Source organism: Ranitomeya imitator, chromosome 6 (assembly GCF_032444005.1).
Source record: "Ranitomeya imitator isolate aRanImi1 chromosome 6, aRanImi1.pri, whole genome shotgun sequence".
Taxonomy (NCBI): Eukaryota; Metazoa; Chordata; class Amphibia; order Anura; family Dendrobatidae; genus Ranitomeya; species Ranitomeya imitator.
This window is the reverse complement of record NC_091287.1, coordinates 242,374,898-242,400,425: the sequence shown is the minus strand read 5'-3', so window position 1 is coordinate 242,400,425 and position 25,528 is coordinate 242,374,898. Positions and strand designations below refer to the sequence as shown.

The following is a 25,528-nucleotide window of genomic DNA, read 5'->3' as shown; positions in this document are numbered from 1 at the left end:
ACTGATGACCGGTGGCTGTGAGCGCCACCCTGTGGTCGGCGCTCACAGCACACCTGCAATTCTGCTACATAGCAGCGATCAGCAGATCGCTGCTATGTAGCAGAGCCGATCGTGCTGTGCCTGCTTCTAGCCTCCCATGGAGGCTATTGAAGCATGGCAAAAGTAAAAAAAAAAAGTTTAAAAAAATGTGAAAAAAATAAAAAAAACATAAAAGTTTAAATCACCCCCCTTTCGCCCCAATCAAAATAAATCAATAAAAAAAATATCAAATCTACGCATATTTGGTATCGCCGCGCTCCGAATCGCCCGATCTATCAATTAAAAAAAAGTATTAACCTGATCGCTAAACAGCGTAGCGGGAAAAAAATTCGAAACGCCAGAATTACGTTTTTTTTGTCGCCGCGACATTGCATTAAAATGCAATAACGGGCGATCAAAAGAACGTATCTGCACTGAAATGCTATCATTAAAAACGTCATCTCGGCACGCAAAAAATAAGCCCTCAACCGACCCCAGATCATGAAAAATGGAGACGCTACGAGTATCGGAAAATGGCGCACTTTTTTTTTTTTTTTTTTTTAGCAAAGTTTGGATTTTTTTTTCACCACTTAGATAAAAAATAACCTAATCATGTTAGGTGTCTATGAACTCGTACTGACCTGGAGAATCATAATGGCAGGTTAGTTTACCTTTTAGTGAACCTAGCAAAAAAGCCAAACAAAAAACCAGTGTGGGATTGCACTTTTTTTGCAATTTCACCGCACTTGGAATTTTTTTCCCGTTTTCTAGTACACGACATGCTAAAACCAATGATGTCGTTCAAAAGTACAACTCGTCCCGCAAAACATAAGCCCTCACATGGCCAAATTGACGGAAAAATAAAAAAGTTATGGCTCTGGGAAGGAGGGGAGCGAAAAACGAACACGGGAAAACGAAAAATCCCCTGGTCATGAAGGGGTTAAACTTTTATATTTTTTTATTTTTTCCACATTTTTTAAAAACTTTTTTTAAACTTTTGCCATGCTTCAATAGCCTCCATGGGAGGCTAGAAGCAGGCACAGCACGATCGCCTCTGCTACATAGCAGTGATCTGTTGTTCGCTGCTATGTAGTAGAAAATCAGGTGTGCTGTGAGCGCCGACCACAGGGTGGCGCTCACAGCTACCGGCGATCAGTAACCATAGAGGTCTCAAAGACCTCTATGGTTACAATGGAGAAGCATCGCCGACCTCCGATCATGTGACGGGGGTCGGCGATGCGCTCATATCCGGCCGCCCGGCTGGATGCGGTAGTTAAATGCCGCTGTCTGCGTTTGACAGCGGCATTTAACTAGTTAATAGCGGCGGGTGAATCGCGATTTCACCCGCCGCTATTGCGGGCACATGTCAGCAGTTCAAAACAGCTGACATGTCCCGTCTTTGATGCGGGCTCACCGCGGAGCCCTGCATCAAAGCAGGGGAGCTGACCTCGGACGTACTATCCCGTCCGAGGTCAGTAAGGGGTTAATGAAGTAGGAGATCTCAGCCCTTAAAGATACGGCTACCACACTTTTTGCTGTTTTACTCCCACAAACAGATCCAGCTATGCTACATATTACTAGAATACACAGGGCTGTGGGAAAGCCCCGATCGGACAACAACCCTAGAGATGTAATTACGGGACGCCCCCTGATGAAGCGGTAAAGACAGTACGCGAAACGTGCATTGGGGAACGTCACCCAGGAGCCGGACAGGACTCTTCTTTATACACATGGGTAATTTATCCACTTTTACCTCCTTTTGACTTACATACCAGTAGGCATAGGTGATATTTGTTATTATGTGGGCACAGCGTGTAGACTTCCCTTTAGATCACCATATGTCTCAGATGGTTTAGCCCATGTGTTGATGATACCTGGTTTGTAATGTGGTCTTTTTATCATATAAATTGCTTGTTACATTGGGCCCTGTCCTGCTTACCTGTGTGATACGGATGTACCTTAGGATGCAGTTGCTATGCACTTGCTATTAGCGATTATTATTTATCTGTTAATTTTTGTTCTTGTTTACTTAATAAATATCATCTTTGTTATATTCTGTGGCCAGTTTTGACTCTTAGTTCACCTTAGTCTAGTTATATGATAGGCCTATTGCCTACTTAAAACTCCCATCGACACCCCCCCACTTATATAAATATTCAAAGGGGAACTAGACAGGGCTGCCCTCTGTCTCCAGCCCTTTTTGCGCTTGCAATGGAACCCGTAGCGAAGGCCATAAGGAGAAATCAGAACATATTGGGCCCTGAAGATGTAGGACACCAATATAAGGTTAGCCTCTTTGCAGATGATCTCCTCTTGACGCTAACCAGCACTCATACCACACTTCCTCATTTACTCTCTCTTCTCCATGAATTTGAGGCATTTTCAGGTCTAAAACTTCATATCAAATCTGAAGAATTATTTATCAGTACTCCAAAAGTGGAGCAATCTATAATATAACGCTGGGAGCGTCACTCTGTCCGAAGCCTCGATAGACTGCGCAAGCGCAAGCGCCGGCGCAGTCTGGGCCTCACAGAGCGACGCTCCCGGGAGATCGCGGTATGCGTAAGCACTGAACGCATACCGCGATCTCCACCGGAGAGTCAGGGACCGCCAGGAGGGAGGGTAAGTATACTCACCTTTCCCGGTTCCAGCGCTGCTTGCGGCTCCGTCTCCCGGCTCCTCTGCTCCCGGCTCCGGAGGGCGCGGACTGCGCAGGCGCCGATTCCTGCTGCCGGAATCGGCGCCTGCGCAGTCCGCGCTTTCCGGCGCCATTTTCTTGAAGACACACTCCGGCTCCACTGCAGGTGTGTCTTCAAGAAAATGGCGCCGGAAAGCGCGGACTGCGCAGGCGCCGATTCCTGCTGCCGGAATCGGCGCCTGCGCAGTCCCCGCTTTCCGGAGCCATTTTCTTGAAGACATACCTGCAGTGGAGCCGGACGATAGGTGAGTATGGTATTTTTTTTTATTTTATATGGCAGCAGCATTCGGGGGCATACACACTGGAGCGGGGGGCATATAATACAATGGTGGCGCAGGATGGGAGCAGCACATGACAGAACGGGGGCGCAGGATGGCAGCAGCACATGACAGAACGGGCACGGAAGGATGGCCGCAGCACATGACAGAACGGGCGCAGGATGGCCGCAGCACATGACAGAACGGGCACAGGATGGCCGCAGCACATGACAGAACGGGCGCAGGATGGCCGCAGCAAATGACAGAACGGGCGCAGGATGGCCGCAGCACATGACAGAACGGGCGCAGGATGGCAGCAGCACATGACAGAACGGGCGCAGGATGGCAGCAGCACATGACAGAACGGGCGCAGGATGGCAGCAGCACATGACAGAACGGGCGCAGGATGGGAGCAGCACATGACAGAATGGGCGCAGGATGGCAGCAGCACATGACAGAAGGGGCGAATGATGGCAGCAGCACATGACAGAACGGGGGAGCAGGATGGCCGCAGCACATGACAGAACGGGCGCAGGATGGCAGCAGCACATGACAGAACGGGCGCAGGATGGCCGCAGCACATGACAGAACGGGCGCAGGATGGCAGCAGCACATGACAGAACGGGCGAAGGATGGCAGCAGCACATGACAGAACGGGCGAAGGAAGGCAGCAGCACATGACAGAACGGGCGCAGGATGGCCGCAACACATGACAGAACGGGCGCAGGATGGCAGCAGCACATGACAGAACAGGCGCAGGATGGCCGCAGCACATGACAGAACGGGTGCAGGATGGCAGCAGCACATGACAGAACGGGCGAAGGATGGCAGCAGCACATGACAGAACGGGCGAAGGATGGCAGCAGCACATGACAGAACGGGCGCAGGATGGCAGCAGCACATGACAAAACGGGCGCAGGATGGCAGCAGCACATGACAGAACGGGCGCAGGATGGGAGCAGCACATGACAGAACGGGCGCAGGATGGCAGCAGCACATGACAGAACGGGCGCAGGATGGCAGCAGCACATGACAGAACGGGTGCAGGATGGCAGCAGCACATGACAGTACGGGCGCAGGATGGCAGCAGCACATGACAGAACGGGCGCAGGATGGCAGCAGCACATGACAGAACGGGCGCAGGATGGGAGCAGCACATGACAGAACGGGCGCAGGATGGCAGCAGCACATGACAGAACGGGCGCAGGATGGCAGCAGCACATGACAGAACGGGTGCAGGATGGCAGCAGCACATGACAGTACGGGCGCAGGATGGCAGCAGCACATGACAGAACGGGCGCAGGATGGCAGCAGCACATGACAGAACGGGCGCAGGATGGGAGCAGCACATGACAGAACGGGCGCAGGATGGGAGCAGCAAATGACAGAACGGGGGCGCAGGATGGGAGCAGCAAATGACAGAAGGGGCGCAGGATGGGAGCAGCAAATGACAGGATGGGAGCAGCAAATGACAGAATGGAGGCGCAGGATGGGAGCAGCACATGACAGAACGGGGGCGCAGGATGGGAGCAGCACATGACAGGATGGGGGCGCAGGATGGAGCAGCACATACCAGGATGGAGACCATATACCAATATAAATGCTCGCCACCCGGGCGTAGAACGGGTTCAATAGCTAGTATAATATAACCTCCCAATTCGGGTTCTCAAGCAAAGAACATTATCTAACTTATATTGGTATCAACTTAACGGTTAATATGATGTCTCAGTTCCTAAGGCAAGAGAAAAAAAACAGAATTGCACAAAAAACATGTTTCTTCACAGGAAAACAGGGGGGTAGCCTTGCCTAATTTTGCCCTTTATTATAAGTCCGCACAGATTGCCCAATTAATTAGTACTTGCTCATACAACAATAAACCCAGATGGGTTCTTTTAGAATCTTTCTTATCGAAGGCATCATCACTACCAGGCCTTATGTGATCTACAGAGCGGCTTAATTGTCCATTAACTATAGCGCCTTTTACAGTTCACTCACTACTCCTTTGGAGGAAAGTACAGTTCTAACATAGACTGCAGTCTAATCCCTCCCCGATGTCTGCTATACTACACAATTCCATGTTTCAACCAGACCTCGAGTCACAAATCTTTTCATGGTGGACGCTGAAGGGAATTTTTATACTTAAGCATCTCTGTTCACCATTCAATGTCTTACTTGATAGACAGGAATTTGTTAAAAATATGAGCACCCAGTCAGAGAAACTATGCGAATAAATCAGATATTTCACTTTGCCAAGCAAATTCTCCCAAATAAAACCCCTCTCCAGGTAACGAGCTTTGAAAATCAGTGTTTAAATGGACCGTTAGGAAGGTGAACAATCTCACTGATTTATTCTACCATTAGCCCGCCACACGATCATAGAAAATTAAAATACATGTTACAGTCGGAAGAAGATTTAGGTTTCAACATGTCAATAGATGACTGGCACCACAGTTGTAATACATTGTCAAAAGGAAGTCACCAAACATCTCTCGTAGAGACTTCTTCAAGGTTCTACATAGAGCATACGATTTCCCAGACAAAATCCATAGCATTTATCCAGGTGTTTCTGGTGAATGTTTTAGAGGATGCAGGGTATCCAATCTTTGGAAAAAGGTGAAACACCTAATAGAGCAAATGTTTGGTAAATCAATTGATTTAGAACCCTCTGCAATTTTGCTGGGAGCTTGGCTCAGGAGCTTCACAAGGAACTCTCACAAACTTGTAAATTATTTGTTTATGGCCACCAAGATCCATATTGCGACGAAGTGGACAACTCCCTCACGATCAATATCTTTGGTAAAATAAAGAATGAATACTATTATGCTATGAATGAATAGAAGAAACTAAAAATGACTTGTGGGACTCCTTTTTTAGTATGGAATCCATGGATTGGACGGAACTCTAGTACTCAACTGGACCTGGCTCTGCGGCTATACCCTTAGTGTTTTGGGGTATGGAGCTGGGTAAAATCTGGAGTAATATCCTATTTTGAGGTAACTAGTTGTGATAGAATAGCATAATATATGATAGTGTACTCTCCCTTGAGTGCCTAATGTTAAAAATGACATATTTCCTTTGTATTTTAAGGAAAGATATATATATATATATATATATATATATATATATATATATATATATACAGTATATATATATATTTTTTTCATTTATCTTTGAAGATGTCACTGTATAAGTAGCATAAATAAATAGACAAATATATCAAATATATGGACCTGTAAACCTCCCAGCGCTTTTTGAGGGAGAGCTGAAACAGATCCGTTATCAGCTCGCATTCTTTTTCGTCCATGTGACTTGTCTCCTGGAGTTCATGCTTCATCTGTTTCTTTAATTTCTTTTTCATTTTTGATGATATCTGTAACAAACCATATATATTACCAATTTGTACCCATCATTAAAATAAATGTCCTCTTAAAAAATATGTTGAAATAGTGCCTCTGATAAAAAAAAAATCAGATATTGCAGCATGGACTGGTCATTGTGTGTACTGAAAGATGAACATACAATACAAGGTACACAGGTTTGATTTAGCGAGAGTCTTTTTCAAACAATAATACAAAAAGAATAAATGTCACAGCTTATATTTAAAGTCCCCATACACCATAGATTACTGTAAGCAGAATGATGGTTAAGCCAATCCTTTTGCCGGCAACCAACCAGCCGTCTCTCCCACATACAGGAGTACTCTCTCTCTGCTGAGCACTCCTGTGTTCTCTATGAAAGAGCCATTACCAGACATTTCTGGTGGCCCTCATACACATTAAACAGACGGTCCTATCTGTCAATATTGGTGTGTTTGGCTGATGGTAGTTTAATGTGTATAGGATGGAGATTAAGAACCTAATTAGCTGGCATCACAGATAGAAAGTGGAAGAAGTTTCAAACAGCTGAAGCTTCAAGTCCCAGCAGGAAGATTTTTGTCACCGTCAACATGTCTGTATAACAATTCCCTCAAATAGGCTGAAAGATACACAGAAATTGGGGGAGGAAAAGTTGGGAGTATTATGGGAGGCCTAATAATACATATTTGGTGGAATTTATAAAAATTGGCCTTTCAAACACCAGTCTTGAACTATAAGCAAGCTGGAGTAACATATGCCTAATTTATTTAAAGGCATCCAACAGGAATTACCACAGACTGGTGCTGATCACTTACTCCTGCCACTCAAATCCACATTATGTTTACTGCTGTACCCAAAGCACATGATAATGAGGGCATTCTGTGTAGTAGAAGAACTGATTACTACTGCTCGAGAAAAGACTTTAATGTAAAAGTGTGCGTGTAAAAGTATGTCTATACTCAGTGGCGTACCGCCAATGGCGGCAGCTATGGGACCCATAAATCAGAGGGGATAGGGGCAAGCACCTGCACCGATCCTCCCCCACCTGTTATCACATGTTCAACTGTATCTGCATCCTGGATGCCAATAGTTGAAAGTAATGACAGAAGAGAGCTCCTCCATAATTTTTTCTCTTGTCTGACGACTCAGCACTCGCTCCAGAGACCAGAGTAGCGGGAGAACGAGTAGGAGAAGTGAATATTGTTTGTTTTGGTTTTTTTTTGCTGTTTTTTTAAATCATTGAGCACATTGAGGTGGCCATAATACTGTATGGAGGACTATGGGGTGACCATTATACTGTATGGAGGACTATGGGGAGTACATTTTACTGTACGGAGGACTATGGGGAGAACATTATACTGTATGGAGGACTATGGGGAGTGCAATATACTGTATGGATGGCTATGGGGAGAGAAGTATACTGTATAGATGACTATTCAGAGTGCAGTATATACTGTGTGGAGGACTATGATGAGTGCAGTGTACTGTTTGGATGACTATGGAGAGTGTAGTATACTGTATGGAGGATTATGAGGAGTGTAGTATACTGTATGGAGTACTATGTGGAGTTCAGTATACTGTATGGAGAACTATGGGGACTGCATTAAACTGTATGGAGGACTATGGGGAGAGCATTATACAATAAAGGCCTATGGAGAGTGCAGTATACTGAATGTAGGACTATGGGGAGAGCATTATAATGTATGGAGGACTATAGGCGTGCATTTCACTGTATGGAGGACTAAGGTGGTGCATTATACTGTATGTAGGACTATAAGGAGTGTATTGTGCTGCATGAAGGACTATGGGATGCATTATACTATGTGGAAGACTATGGGGTGCTTTATATGGTACGGAGAACTATAGGGTGCATCATGGAAAATCCAAGATTTCGAGGCACAAGGGAAAATAGGGATAAAACGTAACCTTTATTCCATCCTTAAAAATCACATGGTGAAATACAATTGACGTAGACAAGTGAAGCAACATTTCGTCCCAAAGGGGCCTTTTTCAAGCCAGAAACACAAAAAAAATTACAGCCATTGCACTTCTGCGTGGAAAACAGTGAGTATTCTGGCAGCTGTCCTCTGCTTGTAAGTAGTACATGACATCACTGCCATGCGCTGCTTACAAGCATAAATCAACTACTGGCATCAGAACAGGATGCTACGATGGGTAGCAGGGAAGGTAAGGCTAGGTTCACATTGCGTTAGTGCCGTCCGTTTAAGGGATCCGTTACTAAGTGGCAGTAATGCAATGTAATGGATCCGTTAACGCACCTATTGCCATCCATTATCGTAATGCATCCTAACGCATGTCAAAATCGGCATGCGTTAGCGATGATGCGTTACTTTGTGACGCACCCTCGAACGCGGTCTACCGTGTTTTCGGGTACGCTAGGTCTAACGCACAGAGAACGAACGCTTTCACTGTGCATAGATCTCTATTACTAATGCATGCCAATGCAATGCGTTAGCGCAGTCGTAGAAAAAAGGGAATTTGGGCATCAGCGTTAGCGCATCCGTTTAACGGATACGTTAAACGAACATCACAAACGTGATGTGAACCTAGCCTAAGTAGGATGGTTTATTTTTTTTATGCTTTTCGGATGGAGGCCATGCATACCAGGATAGAGATGAGGAGGCCATGCATAATAGGATGGGGAAGAGGTGACCATGCATACCAGGATAGGGATATCATGCACACCAGGATAGCGATGAGGAGGCCATGCATACCAGTATAGAGATGAGGGTGCCATGCATACCAGGATAAGGATGACGTGGCCATGCATATCAGGATGGAGGCTAGGAGGTTATGTATACCAGAATAGGGATGGGGGGCCATGCATACCAGAATAGGAATGAGGGGGCCATGCATACCAGGATAGGGATGAGGGGGCCATGCATACCAGGATAGGGATGAGGGGGCCATGCATACCAGGATAGCAATGAGGAGGCCATGCATATCTGGATGGGGATCAGGAGGCCATGCATACCAGGATAGGAATGAGGGTGCCATGCATACCAGGCTTATACTCAAGTGACTACATTTTCCCAGATTTTTTGTGGTAAAATTAGGTGCCTCGGCTTATATTTGGGTCGGCTTATACTCGAGTATATATGGTATCTCTAAAGATGTCATTAACCAAAGCCTGAAATACTGAAGGGGCATTACAGTGACCAAATGGCATGAAATATTCACAGTGCTCCTCGGGAGTGTTAAAAGCGGTTTTCCACTCATCTCCTGACTTTATGCGAAAAAGAATATAGGTCCCCTTATGATCTAGTTTAGTAAAGATCCTGGCCTCAATGAGTTGGTTAAATAAGTCAGGGATTACATAAAGAGGATTCTGTTTTTTAACAGTCATTTTATTAAGCTCATGATTGTTAATGCATGGTCTTAAACATCTGTCTTTTTTAGCCAAAAAAAAGACTCCTGTTCCCACATGGGATTTAGAAGTGCGGATGAACCCTTTAGATACGTTCTCTCTGACATAGTCACTCATAGCCTCATAGCTACCCTCTGACGTTTACACAGATTAAAGATTCTACCGTTGGGTAGTGTAGGATTAGGATACATCAGCTGTATCTCACAATCATAGGGAGGCAAAACTCAGCTCTCTTTCAGACAATACCTCTGGAAACTCCTACAAATACCAAAGAGTTTGAGCGGTAGAGCACTGAACGAGAGGAATCTCATTGAAAACATTTGCCCCAACACTCCTCACCCCACCAAATGACATCCCCAATAACCCAGTCAATATGGTGGTTTTGTTTTCTGAGCCAAGGAAGACTCAGTATCGCGAGAGTTGGAAGGGTTTGAAGAACCAAGAATGTTATCTATTCCTTGTGGAGGCTCCTCCACCCTCAGATATACTGTACACTCAATACAAGTTTCTACACACTGAGAAAGAAGGGAGTTATCCAGTGAGTTATGATTAATGACTAGTTCCAAAGCTCTGAGAGAAGTCTCCTTTCCCAGTTGCATCGCCTCCTCCCCACGAGATGAAGGTAAATCCTGAGATGGTACTACTCTCCTACCAGAGGCTTTGTCCAGTAACCAATCTTGTCTCCTTCTGTACAAATGCACGGCCAGAGTCATGGCGACTAGAGTTGAGCGACCTTGACCTTTTTAGAGTCGAGCCGGGTTTTGCGAAACCCGACTATGTCCAAAGTCGGGTCGAGTGAAATCGGCCGATTATGACGTAAAGTCGGGATCGACCGAAACACGAAACCCAATGCAAGTCAATGGGGCAGCATAGTCGGCAGTGAGTGGGGGCCAGGAAAACACCTAGAGTGCCCATTTTAATGTCAAAACCATCCATTCTTCTTAATGAAGCTTGTCAAGCGTAATTTACCTTATAATAATTGGAAGGCATTTGAAATTGGGGGTCATTTGGCTAAAGTTGTGTGGGGTAGGGCTGGTTCAAGTAATTAGTGGGCCCAGGAAATCTGGACCACGTCACGGCAGTGGAGCAGGGAGAGGTAAGTATTTCAACTTTGCAAGTGCTGTGATCCTGAGCAAGCAGGGGGGGGCCCACTTGTTGGCATTGGCACTGGCACAGGGCCCCTCAAAGTACAGCGGTGTGTTTGCACGGCGGGGGCGCCTCCCACCGGCAGCAACACTTTTGCGTACTATGAGAGGCCCTGTGCCAGTGACGTCGCCAACTAGTATTCCTCCCCCCACCTGATGAAGGAACCTGCACTTTCATCTGCACCTTCCTCTTTGTCCCCGTGTAAGGTGGTATGGTATGCGGGAAGAGCAACCTGACTTTCAGCAGGGTCACAATGTTGTTGTGTAGCGTGCACGGGGAATGTTGCGTTATGGGTCAATGTACCAGCAGACTCATCTATCACTGGCTGGGCAATGGGCACGATGAAGTGGAAACACAGATATAGGCCCAAAGAAGAAAGTGGGCTAAATGCAGTTCAAAATTGGTAACACAGGAATAACCAGGGGGCATTGCAGTGGAGGACAACTGGAATGAGAGGCTGACACAGAGAGTTGGGCCAAATCAGTAAGTAGTCGAAATGCAGTTCAAAATTGGCAACCGTAGTAAACAGGCGGCACAGCTTTGTTCAGTGGAGGAGAACAGCAAGGAGTGGCAGACACCGATAGTAGGCCCCAACCCAACTAGTAGGCCAAATGCAGTTTAACATTAACAACTACTTAACGAGAGGCTGAAAATGGAATTTCAGGACAGGAAACCAGGAGAACAGCAAGGAGCGGCAGACACCGATAGTAGGCCCCAAACCAACTAGTACGCCAAATGCAGTTGTTCCATTTAACCACAATTTAATGAGAGCCTGAAGATAGAAGCTCAGGAAAGGCAACCTGGTGAAAACCTTGGAGTGTAACACAACCTGTCTCTACACCCCATACCAAATTTGTAGGCCTAATGCAGCGTAGTTTCCACCAACTACTAAACGAGAGCCGGAAGATCGAAGCTCATGAAAGGCAACCCGGGGAACACCTTGGAGTGTAACACAACCTCTCTCTACACCACGAAAGGGCTGATTCTTAGGAAGGAAGGCTGTTGTAAATAAGCATTGCGCGTCCGAGGGTGATTATATTCTTATTCGGTATCTACTCACCCTCGGACGCGCCATGCTTCTTGATTTGTAATTAATGTTTATTTGCAATGTGCTTTTGACTTACTCAATTATTTTTTTAATTATTGATTTTATTAAATTAATAGTTTAACATCTTATTGGAAATAATTTAAAGGAGACGCGACAGGACAACACTCGGTGGATGCCATATCTGTGTTAACAACTCCAAAAAACTTTCAGTTAACTTCTTGCAGGAGAAAGAAATTGTAGCTGTTGGACCTTTGTAGTACAGTTCCAGATATTTGTTGTGTGTTTGTTTTGATTGTTAAAATGTCTGCATTTGAGATCTCAACACGATCTTATTTTTTATAATCAAATTAATTTTTTAAATATTTTATTAGGTTGGTTCAAGGGGTACACGGGCCGCAGTAGACAGGTCAGTGGAGGCCTAGTGGAAGGAGGGACCGCAGATGCGCCACTGTTTCACCCATACACAATTAGTAGGCCTAATGCAGCGTAGTTTCCAACAGCTACTAAACGAGAGCCGGAAGATCGAAGCTCAGGAAAGGCAACCTGGGGAACACCTTGGAGTGTAACACACCATCTCTCTCCACCCCATACCCATTTTGTAGGCCTAATTCAGCGTACTTTTCTACAACTACTAAACGAGAGCATGAAGATCGAAGCTCAGGAAAGGCAACCTGGTGAAAACCTTGGAGTGTAACACAACCTGTCTCTACACCCCATACCAAATTTGTAGGCCTAATGCAGCGTAGTTTCCACCAACTACTAAACGAGAGCCGGAAGATCGAAGCTCATGAAAGGCAACCCGGGGAACACCTTGGAGTGTAACACAACCTCTCTCTACACCACGAAAGGGCTGATTCTTAGGAAGGAAGGCTGTTGTAAATAAGCATTGCGCGTCCGAGGGTGATTATATTCTTATTCGGTATCTACTCACCCTCGGACGCGCCATGCTTCTTGATTTGTAATTAATGTTTATTTGCAATGTGCTATTGACTTACTCAATTATTTTTTTAATTATTGATTTTATTAAATTAATAGTTTAACATCTTATTGGAAATAATTTAAAGGAGACGCGACAGGACAACACTCGGTGGATGCCATATCTGTGTTAACAACTCCAAAAAACTTTCAGTTAACTTCTTGCAGGAGAAAGAAATTGTAGCTGTTGGACCTTTGTAGTACAGTTCCAGATATTTGTTGTGTGTTTGTTTTGATTGTTAAAATGTCTGCATTTGAGATCTCAACACGATCTTATTTTTTATAATCAAATTAATTTTTTAAATATTTTATTAGGTTGGTTCAAGGGGTACACGGGCCGCAGTAGACAGGTCAGTGGAGGCCTAGTGGAAGGAGGGACCGCAGATGCGCCACTGTTTCACCCATACACAATTAGTAGGCCTAATGCAGCGTAGTTTCCAACAGCTACTAAACGAGAGCCGGAAGATCGAAGCTCAGGAAAGGCAACCTGGGGAACACCTTGGAGTGTAACACAACCTCTCTCTACACCACGGAAGGGCTGATTCTTAGGAAGGAAGGCTGTTGTAAATAAGCATTGCGCGTCCGAGGGTGATTATATTCTTATTCGGTATCTACTCACCCTCGGACGCGCCATGCTTCTTGATTTGTAATTAATGTTTATTTGCAATGTGCTTTTGACTTACTCAATTATTTTTTTAATTATTGATTTTATTAAATTAATAGTTTAACATCTTATTGGAAATAATTTAAAGGAGACGCGACAGGACAACACTCGGTGGATGCCATATCTGTGTTAACAACTCCAAAAAACTTTCAGTTAACTTCTTGCAGGAGAAAGAAATTGTAGCTGTTGGACCTTTGTAGTACAGTTCCAGATATTTGTTGTGTGTTTGTTTTGATTGTTAAAATGTCTGCATTTGAGATCTCAACACGATCTTATTTTTTATAATCAAATTAATTTTTTTTATATTTAATGATGTTGGTTCAAGGGGTACACGGGCAGCAATAGACAGGTCAGTGGAGGCCTAGTGGAAGGAGTGACGGCAGACAGGCATCAAAGGCCTAACATTGGGCTGGCTGTAGGCAAGTTAAAATTGGTTCCAGGGGAACACGGCCATCAGTGGCCTGGTCAGTGTAGTTGTAGTTGAAAGAACGGGACGCAGACAGGCTTCGAAGGCCTAACATAATAACATAGGGCTGGCTGTAGGCAAGTTAAAATTGGTTCCAAGGGAACACGGCCATCAGTGGCCTGGTCAGTGTAGTTGTAGTTGAAAGAACGGGACGCAGACAGGCTTCGAAGGCCTAACATAACAAACTTGGGCTGGCTGTAGGCACTTTTAAATTTGTTCCAGGGGTACATGGGCAGCAGTGTATGGTCAGTGGAAGTCTAGTGGAAGGAGTGACCGCAGACAGGCTTCCAAGGCCTAACATAACAAACTTGGGCTGGCTGTAGGCACTTTTAAATTGGTTCCAGGGGTACACGGGCAGCAGTGGTCTGGTCAGTGGAAGTCTAGTGGAAGGAGTGACCGCAGACAGGCTTCCAAGGCCTAACATAACAAACTTGGGCTGGCTGTAGGCACTTTTAAATTGGTTCCAGGGGTACACGGGCAGCAGTGGTCTGGTCTGTGGAAGTCTAGTGGAAGGAGTGACCGCAGACAGGCTTCGAAGGCCTAACATAACAAACTTGGGCTGGCTGTAGGCACTTTTAAATTGGTTCCAGGGGTACACGGGCAGCAGTGGTCTGGTCAGTGGAAGTCTAGTGGAAGGAGTGACCGCAGACAGGCTTCCAAGGCCTAACATAACAAACTTGGGCTGGCTGTAGGCACTTTTAAATTGGTTCCAGGGGTACACGGGCAGCAGTGGTCTGGTCTGTGGAAGTCTAGTTGAAGGAGTGACCGCAGACAGGCTTCGAAGGCCTAACATAACAAACTTGGGCTGGCTGTAGGCACTTTTAAATTGGTTCCAGGGGTACACGGGCAGCAGTGGTCTGGTCAGTGGAAGTCTAGTGGAAGGAGTGACCGCAGACAGGCTTCCAAGGCCTAACATAACAAACTTGGGCTGGCTGTAGGCACTTTTAAATTGGTTCCAGGGGTACACGGGCAGCAGTGGTCTGGTCAGTGGAAGTCTAGTGGAAGGAGTGACCGCAGACAGGCTTCCAAGGCCTAACATAACAAACTTGGGCTGGCTGTAGGCACTTTTAAATTGGTTCCAGGGGTACACGGGCAGCAGTGGTCTGGTCTGTGGAAGTCTAGTGGAAGGAGTGACCGCAGACAGGCTTCGAAGGCCTAACATAACAAACTTGGGCTGGCTGTAGGCACTTTTAAATTGGTTCCAGGGGTACACGGGCAGCAGTGGTCTGGTCAGTGGAAGTCTAGTGGAAGGAGTGACCGCAGACAGGCTTCGAAGGCCTAACATAACAAACTTGGGCTGGCTGTAGGCACTTTTAAATTGGTTCCAGGGGTACACGGGCAGCAGTGGTCTGGTCTGTGGAAGTCTAGTGGAAGGAGTGACCGCAGACAGGCTTCCAAGGCCTAACATAACAAACTTGGGCTGGCTGTAGGCACTTTTAAATTGGTTCCAGGGGTACACGGGCAGCAGTGGTCTGGTCAGTGGAAGTCTAGTGGAAGGAGTGACCGCAGACAGGCTTCCAAGGCCTAACATAACAAACTTGGGCTGGCTGTAGGCACTTTTAAATTGGTTCCAGGGGTACACGGGCAGCAGTGGTCTGGTCAGTGGAAGTCTAGTGGAAGGAGTGACCGCAGACAGGCTTCCAAGGCCTAACATAACAAACTTGGGCTGGCTGTAGGCACTTTTAAATTGGTTCCAGGGGTACACGGGCAGCAGTGGTCTGGTCTGTGGAAGTCTAGTGGAAGGAGTGACCGCAGACAGGCTTCGAAGGCCTAACATAACAAACTTGGGCTGGCTGTAGGCACTTTTAAATTGGTTCCAGGGGTACACGGGCAGCAGTGGTCTGGTCAGTGGAAGTCTAGTGGAAGGAGTGACCGCAGACAGGCTTCCAAGGCCTAACATAACAAACTTGGGCTGGCTGTAGGCACTTTTAAATTGGTTCCAGGGGTACACGGGCAGCAGTGGTCTGGTCTGTGGAAGTCTAGTGGAAGGAGTGACCGCAGAGAGGCTTCGAAGGCCTAACATAACAAACTTGGGCTGGCTGTAGGCACTTTTAAATTGGTTCCAGGGGTACACGGGCAGCAGTGGTCTGGTCAGTGGAAGTCTAGTGGAAGGAGTGACCGCAGACAGGCTTCGAAGGCCTAACATAACAAACTTGGGCTGGCTGTAGGCACTTTTAAATTGGTTCCAGGGGTACACGGGCAGCAGTGGTCTGGTCTGTGGAAGTCTAGTGGAAGGAGTGACCGCAGACAGGCTTCCAAGGCCTAACATAACAAACTTGGGCTGGCTGTAGGCACTTTTAAATTGGTTCCAGGGGTACACGGGCAGCAGTGGTCTGGTCAGTGGAAGTCTAGTGGAAGGAGTGACCGCAGACAGGCTTCCAAGGCCTAACATAACAAACTTGGGCTGGCTGTAGGCACTTTTAAATTGGTTCCAGGGGTACACGGGCAGCAGTGGTCTGGTCAGTGGAAGTCTAGTGGAAGGAGTGACCGCAGACAGGCTTCCAAGGCCTAACATAACAAACTTGGGCTGGCTGTAGGCACTTTTAAATTGGTTCCAGGGGTACACGGGCAGCAGTGGTCTGGTCAGTGGAAGTCTAGTGGAAGGAGTGACCGCAGACAGGCTTCCAAGGCCTAACATAACAAACTTGGGCTGGCTGTAGGCACTTTTAAATTGGTTCCAGGGGTACACGGGCAGCAGTGGTCTGGTCTGTGGAAGTCTAGTGGAAGGAGTGACCGCAGACAGGCTTCGAAGGCCTAACATAACAAACTTGGGCTGGCTGTAGGCACTTTTAAATTGGTTCCAGGGGTACACGGGCAGCAGTGGTCTGGTCAGTGGAAGTCTAGTGGAAGGAGTGACCGCAGACAGGCTTCGAAGGCCTAACATAACAAACTTGGGCTGGCTGTAGGCACTTTTAAATTGGTTCCAGGGGTACACGGGCAGCAGTGGTCTGGTCTGTGGAAGTCTAGTGGAAGGAGTGACCGCAGACAGGCTTCCAAGGCCTAACATAACAAACTTGGGCTGGCTGTAGGCACTTTTAAATTGGTTCCAGGGGTACACGGGCAGCAGTGGTCTGGTCAGTGGAAGTCTAGTGGAAGGAGTGACCGCAGACAGGCTTCCAAGGCCTAACATAACAAACTTGGGCTGGCTGTAGGCACTTTTAAATTGGTTCCAGGGGTACACGGGCAGCAGTGGTCTGGTCAGTGGAAGTCTAGTGGAAGGAGTGACCGCAGACAGGCTTCCAAGGCCTAACATAACAAACTTGGGCTGGCTGTAGGCACTTTTAAATTGGTTCCAGGGGTACACGGGCAGCAGTGGTCTGGTCTGTGGAAGTCTAGTGGAAGGAGTGACCGCAGACAGGCTTCGAAGGCCTAACATAACAAACTTGGGCTGGCTGTAGGCACTTTTAAATTGGTTCCAGGGGTACACGGGCAGCAGTGGTCTGGTCAGTGGAAGTCTAGTGGAAGGAGTGACCGCAGACAGGCTTCCAAGGCCTAACATAACAAACTTGGGCTGGCTGTAGGCACTTTTAAATTGGTTCCAGGGGTACACGGGCAGCAGTGGTCTGGTCTGTGGAAGTCTAGTGGAAGGAGTGACCGCAGAGAGGCTTCGAAGGCCTAACATAACAAACTTGGGCTGGCTGTAGGCACTTTTAAATTGGTTCCAGGGGTACACGGGCAGCAGTGGTCTGGTCAGTGGAAGTCTAGTGGAAGGAGTGACCGCAGACAGGCTTCGAAGGCCTAACATAACAAACTTGGGCTGGCTGTAGGCACTTTTAAATTGGTTCCAGGGGTACACGGGCAGCAGTGGTCTGGTCTGTGGAAGTCTAGTGGAAGGAGTGACCGCAGACAGGCTTCCAAGGCCTAACATAACAAACTTGGGCTGGCTGTAGGCACTTTTAAATTGGTTCCAGGGGTACACGGGCAGCAGTGGTCTGGTCAGTGGAAGTCTAGTGGAAGGAGTGACCGCAGACAGGCTTCCAAGGCCTAACATAACAAACTTGGGCTGGCTGTAGGCACTTTTAAATTGGTTCCAGGGGTACACGGGCAGCAGTGGTCTGGTCAGTGGAAGTCTAGTGGAAGGAGTGACCGCAGACAGGCTTCGAAGGCCTAACATAACAAACTTGGGCTGGCTGTAGGCACTTTTAAATTGGTTGCAGGGGTACACGGGCAGCAGTGGTCTGGTCAGTGGAAGTCTAGTGGAAGGAGTGACCGCAGACAGGCTTCGAAGGCCTAACATAACAAAATTGGGCTGGCTGTAGGCACTTTAAATTGGTTCCAGGGGTACATGGGCAGCAGTGTATGGTCAGTGGAAGTCTAGTGGAAGGAGTGACGGCAGACAGTCTTCGAAGGCCTAACATAACAAAATTGGGCTGACTGTAGGCACTTTTAAATTGGTTCCAGGGTAACACGGCCAGCAGTGGCCTGGTCAGTGTAGTAGTTGTAGAAAGAAGGGACCGCAGACAGGCTTCGAAGGCCTAACATAACAAAAATGTCAAAACAATGGTATTGTCAGTGCCAGGCATTGAAGGATGTCAGCGCCTAGACTACACATTGGTGAAGCTGTGAGAGATAATTTTGCTAGTGGTAGAGCACTGTTTGAGCTGGGGGGGGGGAACTGTCTTGTGGCCGGCGGTACAGGCACAGGGCCCCTCATATTACAACGGTGTGTCTGACGTTGGGTGCGCACCACCACCGCCAGAGACACTTTATTGTACTATGAGGGACCCAGTGGCAGTGCCGTCGACCAAAAGCGGCCACACCCACCTCTTCAGACAAACAGCACTCTCAAGGGTCCAAGCGCAAAGTGGCGATAGCACGGCCCCGTGTGGGGAGTTTGGCCATTTCGTGAGGTGGAAACATGTCGTATGCTGGACAATCAGGTGAAGAAAATTACGAGATTGGAAAAGTCATTCAGAATAGTCCACAGGCAAGACCTTTTCATAGGAAAGCTAGGTGTCAGCCGGGCAGGGTGGGGCAAAAGATTTTGAAATCCAGTTGTGGTTCATTTTAATGAAGGTTAGATCATCTACATTTTGGGTAGCCAGACGAGTCCTTTTTTCTGTTAGTATTGAACCTGCAGCACTGAATACTCTTTCTGATAGGACACTAGCTGCCGGGCAAGCAAGCTCCTGCAATGCATATTCTGCCAATTCTGGCCAGGTGTCTAATTTGGATGCCCAGTAATCAAATGGGAATGACGGTTGAGGGAGAACGTCGATAAGGGATGAAAAATAGTTTGTAACCATACTGGACAAATGTTGTCTCCTGTCACTTTGAATTGATGCTGCAGTACCTGTCCTGTCTGCGGTCATAGAAAAATCACTCCACAACCTGGTCAGAAAACCCCTCTGGCCAACGCCACTTCTGATTTCTGCCCCTCTAACACCTCTGGTCTGCTGGCCCCTGGAGCTCGTGTGAGAACGATCACGGGCGCTGTGTGCAGGGAATGCCAGAAGCAAACGGTCAACAAGAGTTGATTGTTTTGTTGCTAATATTAGTTCCAAGTTCTCATGTGGCATAATATTTTGCAATTTGCCTTTATAGCGAGGATCAAGGAGGCAGGCCAACCAGTAATCGTCATCGTTCATCATTTTTGTAATGCGTGTGTCCCTTTTGAGGATACGCAAGGCATAATCCGCCATGTGGGCCAAAGTTCCCGTTGTCAAATCTGCGGTTGTGCTTGGTTGAGGGGCAGTTGCAGGCAAATCTACGTCACTTGTGTCCCTCAAAAAACCAGAACCCGGCCTTGCCACGCCACCAATTTCCCGTGCCCCCGGGAAAGCTTCCTCATTAAAAATATACTCATCCCCATCATCCTCCTCATCCTCCACCTCCTCTTCGCCCGGTACCTCGTCATGTACACTGCCCTGACCAGACAATCGCTGACTGTCATCAAGGCTTTCCTCTTCCTCTGGTGCAGACGCCTGATCCTTTATGTGCGTCAAACTTTGCATCAGCAGACGCATTAGGGGGATGCTCATGCTTATTATGGCGTTGTCTGCACTAACCAGCCGTGTGCATTCCTCAAAACACTGAAGGACTTGACACATGTCTTGAATCTTCGACCACTGCACACCTGACAACTCCATGTCTGCCATCCTACTGCCTGCCCGTGTATGTGTATCCTCCCACAAAAACATAACAGCCCGCCTCTGTTCGCACAGTCTCTGAAGCATGTGCAGTGTTGAGTTCCACCTTGTTGCAACGTCTATGATTAGGCGATGCTGGGGAAGGTTCAAAGAACGCTGATAGGTCTGCATACGGCTGGAGTGTACAGGCGAACGGCGGATATGTGCGCAAAGTCCACGCACTTTGAGGAGCAGGTCGGATAACCCCGGATAACTTTTCAGGAAGCACTGCACCACCAGGTTTAAGGTGTGAGCCAGGCAAGGAATGTGTTTCAGTTGGGAAAGGGAGATGGCAGCCATGAAATTCCTTCCGTTATCACTCACTACCTTGCCTGCCTCAAGATCTACAGTGCCCAGCCACGACTGCGTTTCTTGCTGCAAGAACTCGGACAGAACTTCCGCGGTGTGTCTATTGTCGCCCAAACACTTCATAGCCAATACAGCCTGCTGACGTATGCCAGTAGCTGCCCCATAATGGGAGACCTGGTGTGCAACAGTGGCAGGTGCGGATGGAGTGTTTGTGCGACTGCGGTCTGTGGACGAGCTCTTGCTTCTGCAGGAGGACGAGGAGGAGGAGGAGGAGGAGGGGGTGCGAACGGCTACAGACAACTGTTTACTAGACCGTGGGCTAGGCAGAACTGTCCCAAACTTGCTGTCCCCTGTGGACCCTGAATCCACCACATTTACCCAGTGTGCCGTGATGGACACGTAACGTCCCTGGCCATGCCTACTGGTCCATGCATCTGTTGTCAGGTGCACCTTTGTGCTCACAGATTGCCTGAGTGCATGGACGATGCGCTCTTTAACATGCTGGTGGAGGGCTGGGATGGCTTTTCTGGAAAAAAAGTGTCGACTGGGTAGCTCGTAGCGTGGTACAGCGTAGTCCATCAGGTCTTTGAAAGCTTCGCTTTCAACTAACCGGTAGGGCATCATCTCTAACGAGATTAGTCTAGCTATGTGGGCGTTCAAACCCTGTGTACGCGGATGCGAGGCTAAGTATTTCCTTTTTCTAACCATAGTCTCATGTAGGGTGAGCTGGACTGGAGAGCTGGAGATCGTGGAACTAGCGGGGGTGCCGGTGGACATGGCAGACTGAGAGACGGTGGGAGATGGTATTGTTGCCGCCGGTGCCCTAGATGCAGTGTTTCCTACTACGAAACTGGTGATTCCCTGACCCTGACTGCTTTGGCCTGGCAAAGATACCTGCACAGATACAGCAGGTGGTGCGCTAAATGGTGGTCCTACACTGCCGGAAGGGATGTTGCGTTGATGACTAGCTTCATTGGCCGAGGGTGCAACAACCTTAAGGGACGTTTGGTAGTTAGTCCAAGCTTTCAAATGCATGGTGGTTAAATGTCTATGCATGCAACTAGTATTGAGACTTTTCAGATTCTGACCTCTGCTTAAGGAAGTAGAACATTTTTGACAGATGACTTTGCGCTGATCAATTGGATGTTGTTTAAAAAAATGCCAGACTGCACTCTTTCTAGCATCGGATACCTTTTCAGGCATTGCAGACTGAGCTTTAACCGGATGGCCACGCTGTCCTCCACCAGGTTTTGGCTTTGCCACGCGTTTTGGGCAAGATACGGGCCCGGCAGATGGAACCTGTGGCGATGTTGATGCCTGCTGCGGCCCCTCCTCCTCCTCTGCTTCAGAACTGCTGCCGCCTGCACCCTGTTCCCCCAATGGCTGCCAATCGGGGTCAAGAACTGGGTCATCTAATAACTCTTCTTGTACCTCCTGCGCAACTTCGTCTGTGTCACCGTGTCGTTCGGTGGTATAGCGTTCGTGATGGGGCAACATAGTCTCATCAGGGTCTGATTCTTGATCAGCACCCTGCGAGGGCAATGTTGTGGTCTGAGTCAAAGGACCAGCATAGTAGTCTGGCTGTGGCTGTGCGTCAGTGCACTCCATGTCAGATTCAATTTGTAATGGGCATGGACTGTTAACTGCTTCACTTTCTAAGCCAGGGACGGTATGTGTAAAGAGCTCCATGGAGTAACCCGTTGTGTCGCCTGCTGCATTCTTCTCTGTTGTTGTTTTTGCTGAAGAGGACAAGGAAGTGACTTGTCCCTGACCGTGAACATCCACTAACGACGCGCTGCTTTTACTTTTACCAGTTTCACGAGAGGAGGCAAAAGAGCTAGAGGCTGAGTCAGCAAGATAAGCCAAAACTTGCTCTTGCTGCTCCGGCTTTAAAAGCGGTTTTCCTAATCCCAGAAAAGGGAGCGTTCGAGGCCTTGTGTAGCCGGACGACGAACCTGGCTCCACAGCTCCAGACTTAGGTGCAATATTTTTTTCCCCACGACCACCTGATGCTCCACCACTACCACTACCCTCATTACCAGCTGACAATGAACGCCCCCGGCCACGACCTCTTCCACTAGACTTCCTCATTGTTTTAAAAACGTAACCAAACTAACGTTATTTGTTGCAGTCACACAACTTACACGGTGAGCTATAACTTCAGTATGATTTAGCTACCCCTTTACAGGTTGGTGAGACCACAGCGAAAATCAGGCCCAATGTTACACACTCTTTTTTTGGTGGCTGCAAATTAGAGAGATGCCCCACACGCAGGACTGTCACTGAAGCACAAATGTTAATATTAATGTCACACTATTATTTTTTTTTTATTTTTATTTTTTTCAGGAACACTTTAGAAACCCCCCAAAAAAAAAAAAATAGATTTTTGCAGGGAGAATTTAGAAAACAAATGTAACAAACTATATGCTTTCTATGGGCCACTGAGTGAGAGATGACGCACACAGGAATCAGGAGTGGCACACAAGCCCAGAGGCCAATATTTTTCTACCAATGATTGATGGAGTTATTTTCTCTGGTAGATTTTGGAACCCAAATCAAGGAAAAAAAATATAGGCTTTCTATGGACCACAATTGGAGAGAGAGAGAGAGAGAGAGAGAGAGAGATGGCACACCCAGGAGTCAAGACTGGCACACAAGCAGAAAGGCCAATATTAATCTCCCACTGTTTTTTTTGTTTGTTTTTTTTTTTTTTTTTTCAGGGAGACTTTAGAAAAAAAAATAATAAAAAAAATATGATTTTATCAGGAAGAATTTAGAAACCAAATAAAATAAAATGATTTTTTCAGGGAGAATTTATAAAAAAAATAAAAACAAAAATAGGCGTTCTATGGCCCACTGACTGAGAGATGACGCACACAGGAGTCAGGAGTGGCACACAAGCCCAGAGGCCAATATTTTTCTACCAATGATTGATGTAGTTATTTTCTCTGGTAGATTTTGGAACCCAAATCAAGGAAAAAAAATATAGGCTTTCTATGGACCACAATTGGAGAGAGAGAGAGAGAGAGAGAGATGGCACACCCAGGAGTCAAGACTGGCACACAAGCAGAAAGGCCAATATTAATCTCCCACTGTTTTTTTTTTTTTTTTTTTTTTTCAGGGAGACTTTAGAAAAAAAAATAATAAAAAAAATATGATTTTATCAGGAAGAATTTAGAAACCAAATAAAATAAAATGATTTTTTCAGGGAGAATTTATAAAACAAATAAAAACAAAAATAGGCGTTCTATGGCCCACTGACTGAGAGATGACGCACACAGGAGTCAGGAGTGGCACACAAGCCCAGAGGCCAATATTTTTCTACCAATGATTGATGTAGTTATTTTCTCTGGTAGATTTTGGAACCCAAATCAAGGAAAAAAAATATAGGCTTTCTATGGACCACAATTGGAGAGAGAGAGAGAGAGAGAGAGAGAGAGAGATGGCACACCCAGGAGTCAAGACTGGCACACAAGCAGAAAGGGCAATATTAATCTCCCACTGTTTTTTTTGGTTGTTTTTTTTTTTTTTTTTCAGGGAGACTTTAGAAAAAAAAATAATAAAAAAAATATGATTTTATCAGGAAGAATTTAGAAACCAAATAAAATAAAATGATTTTTTCAGGGAGAATTTATAAAACAAATAAAACCAAAAATAGGCGTTCTATGGCCCACTGACTGAGAGATGACGCACACAGGAGTCAGGAGTGGCACACAAGCCCAGAGGCCAATATTTTTCTACCAATGATTGATGTAGTTATTTTCTCTGGTAGATTTTGGAACCCAAATCAAGGAAAAAAAATATAGGCTTTCTATGGACCACAATTGGAGAGAGAGAGAGAGAGAGAGAGAGAGAGAGATGGCACACCCAGGAGTCAAGACTGGCACACAAGCAGAAAGGCCAATATTAATCTCCCACTGTTTTTTTTGGTTGTTTTTTTTTTTTTTTTTCAGGGAGACTTTAGAAAAAAAAATAATAAAAAAAATATGATTTTATCAGGAAGAATTTAGAAACCAAATAAAATAAAATGATTTTTTCAGGGAGAATTTATAAAACAAATAAAACCAAAAATAGGCGTTCTATGGCCCACTGACTGAGAGATGACGCACCCAGGAGTCAAGACTGGCACACAAGCAGAAAGGCCAATATTAATCTCCCACTGTTTTTTTTTTTTTTTTTTTTTTTTCAGGGAGACTTTAGAAAAAAAAATAATAAAAAAAATATGATTTTATCAGGAAGAATTTAGAAACCAAATAAAATAAAATGATTTTTTCAGGGAGAATTTAGAAAACAAATAAAACCAAAAATAGGCGTTCTATGGCCCACTGACTGAGAGAGAGAGAGAGATGGAACGCTTAGTACTGGCACACAAGCCCAAAGGGCAATATTAATCTCCCTTTTTTTTTCCAGGGAGAATTTCTAAAACCCAAAAAAAAAAAAAAATAGGCTTTCTATGGCCCACTATTTGTGAGAGAGATGGGACGCTCAGGACTGGCACAGATGGCACGCTCAGGACTGGCACAGAAGCCCAGAGGCCAATATTAATCTCCCTTTTTTTCTGGGAGAATTTATAAAACCAAAAAAATATTTAAATAGGCTTTCTATGGCCCACTATTTGTGAGAGAGATGGCACGCTCAGGACTGGCACAGATGGCACGCTCACAACTGGCACACAAGCCCAGAGGCCAATATTAATCTCCCTTTTTTCAGGGAAAATTTATAAAACCAAAAAAAAAATTAAATAGGCTTTCTATGGCCCACTATTTGTGAGAGAGATGGCACGCTCAGGACTGGCACAGATGGCACGCTCACAACTGGCACACAAGCCCAGAGGCCAATATTAATCTCCCTTTTTTCAGGGAAAATTTATAAAACAAAAAAAAAAATTAAATAGGCTTTCTATGGCCCACTATTTGTGAGAGAGATGGCACGCTCAGGACTGGCACAGATGGCACGCTCACAACTGGCACACAAGCCCAGAGGCCAATATTAATCTCCCTTTTTTTCAGGGAGAATTTATAAAACCAAAAAAAAAATTAAATAGGCTTTCTATGGCCCACTATTTGTGAGAGAGA

The 25,528-nt window shown here is 46.3% G+C and overlaps 1 protein-coding gene across 1 annotated transcript in view; it reads right to left on the bottom strand.

The window, feature by feature from the left end:
* Positions 1 to 25,528, bottom strand: part of LOC138643350 (NFX1-type zinc finger-containing protein 1-like) — a 245,980-nt gene that overhangs the window by 48,166 nt on the left and 172,286 nt on the right. The window contains exon 12 of the mRNA XM_069732272.1: positions 6,204 to 6,343. Coding sequence (XP_069588373.1) covers positions 6,204 to 6,343 — 140 coding nt within the window. The remainder of the gene's footprint in view (positions 1 to 6,203; positions 6,344 to 25,528) is intronic.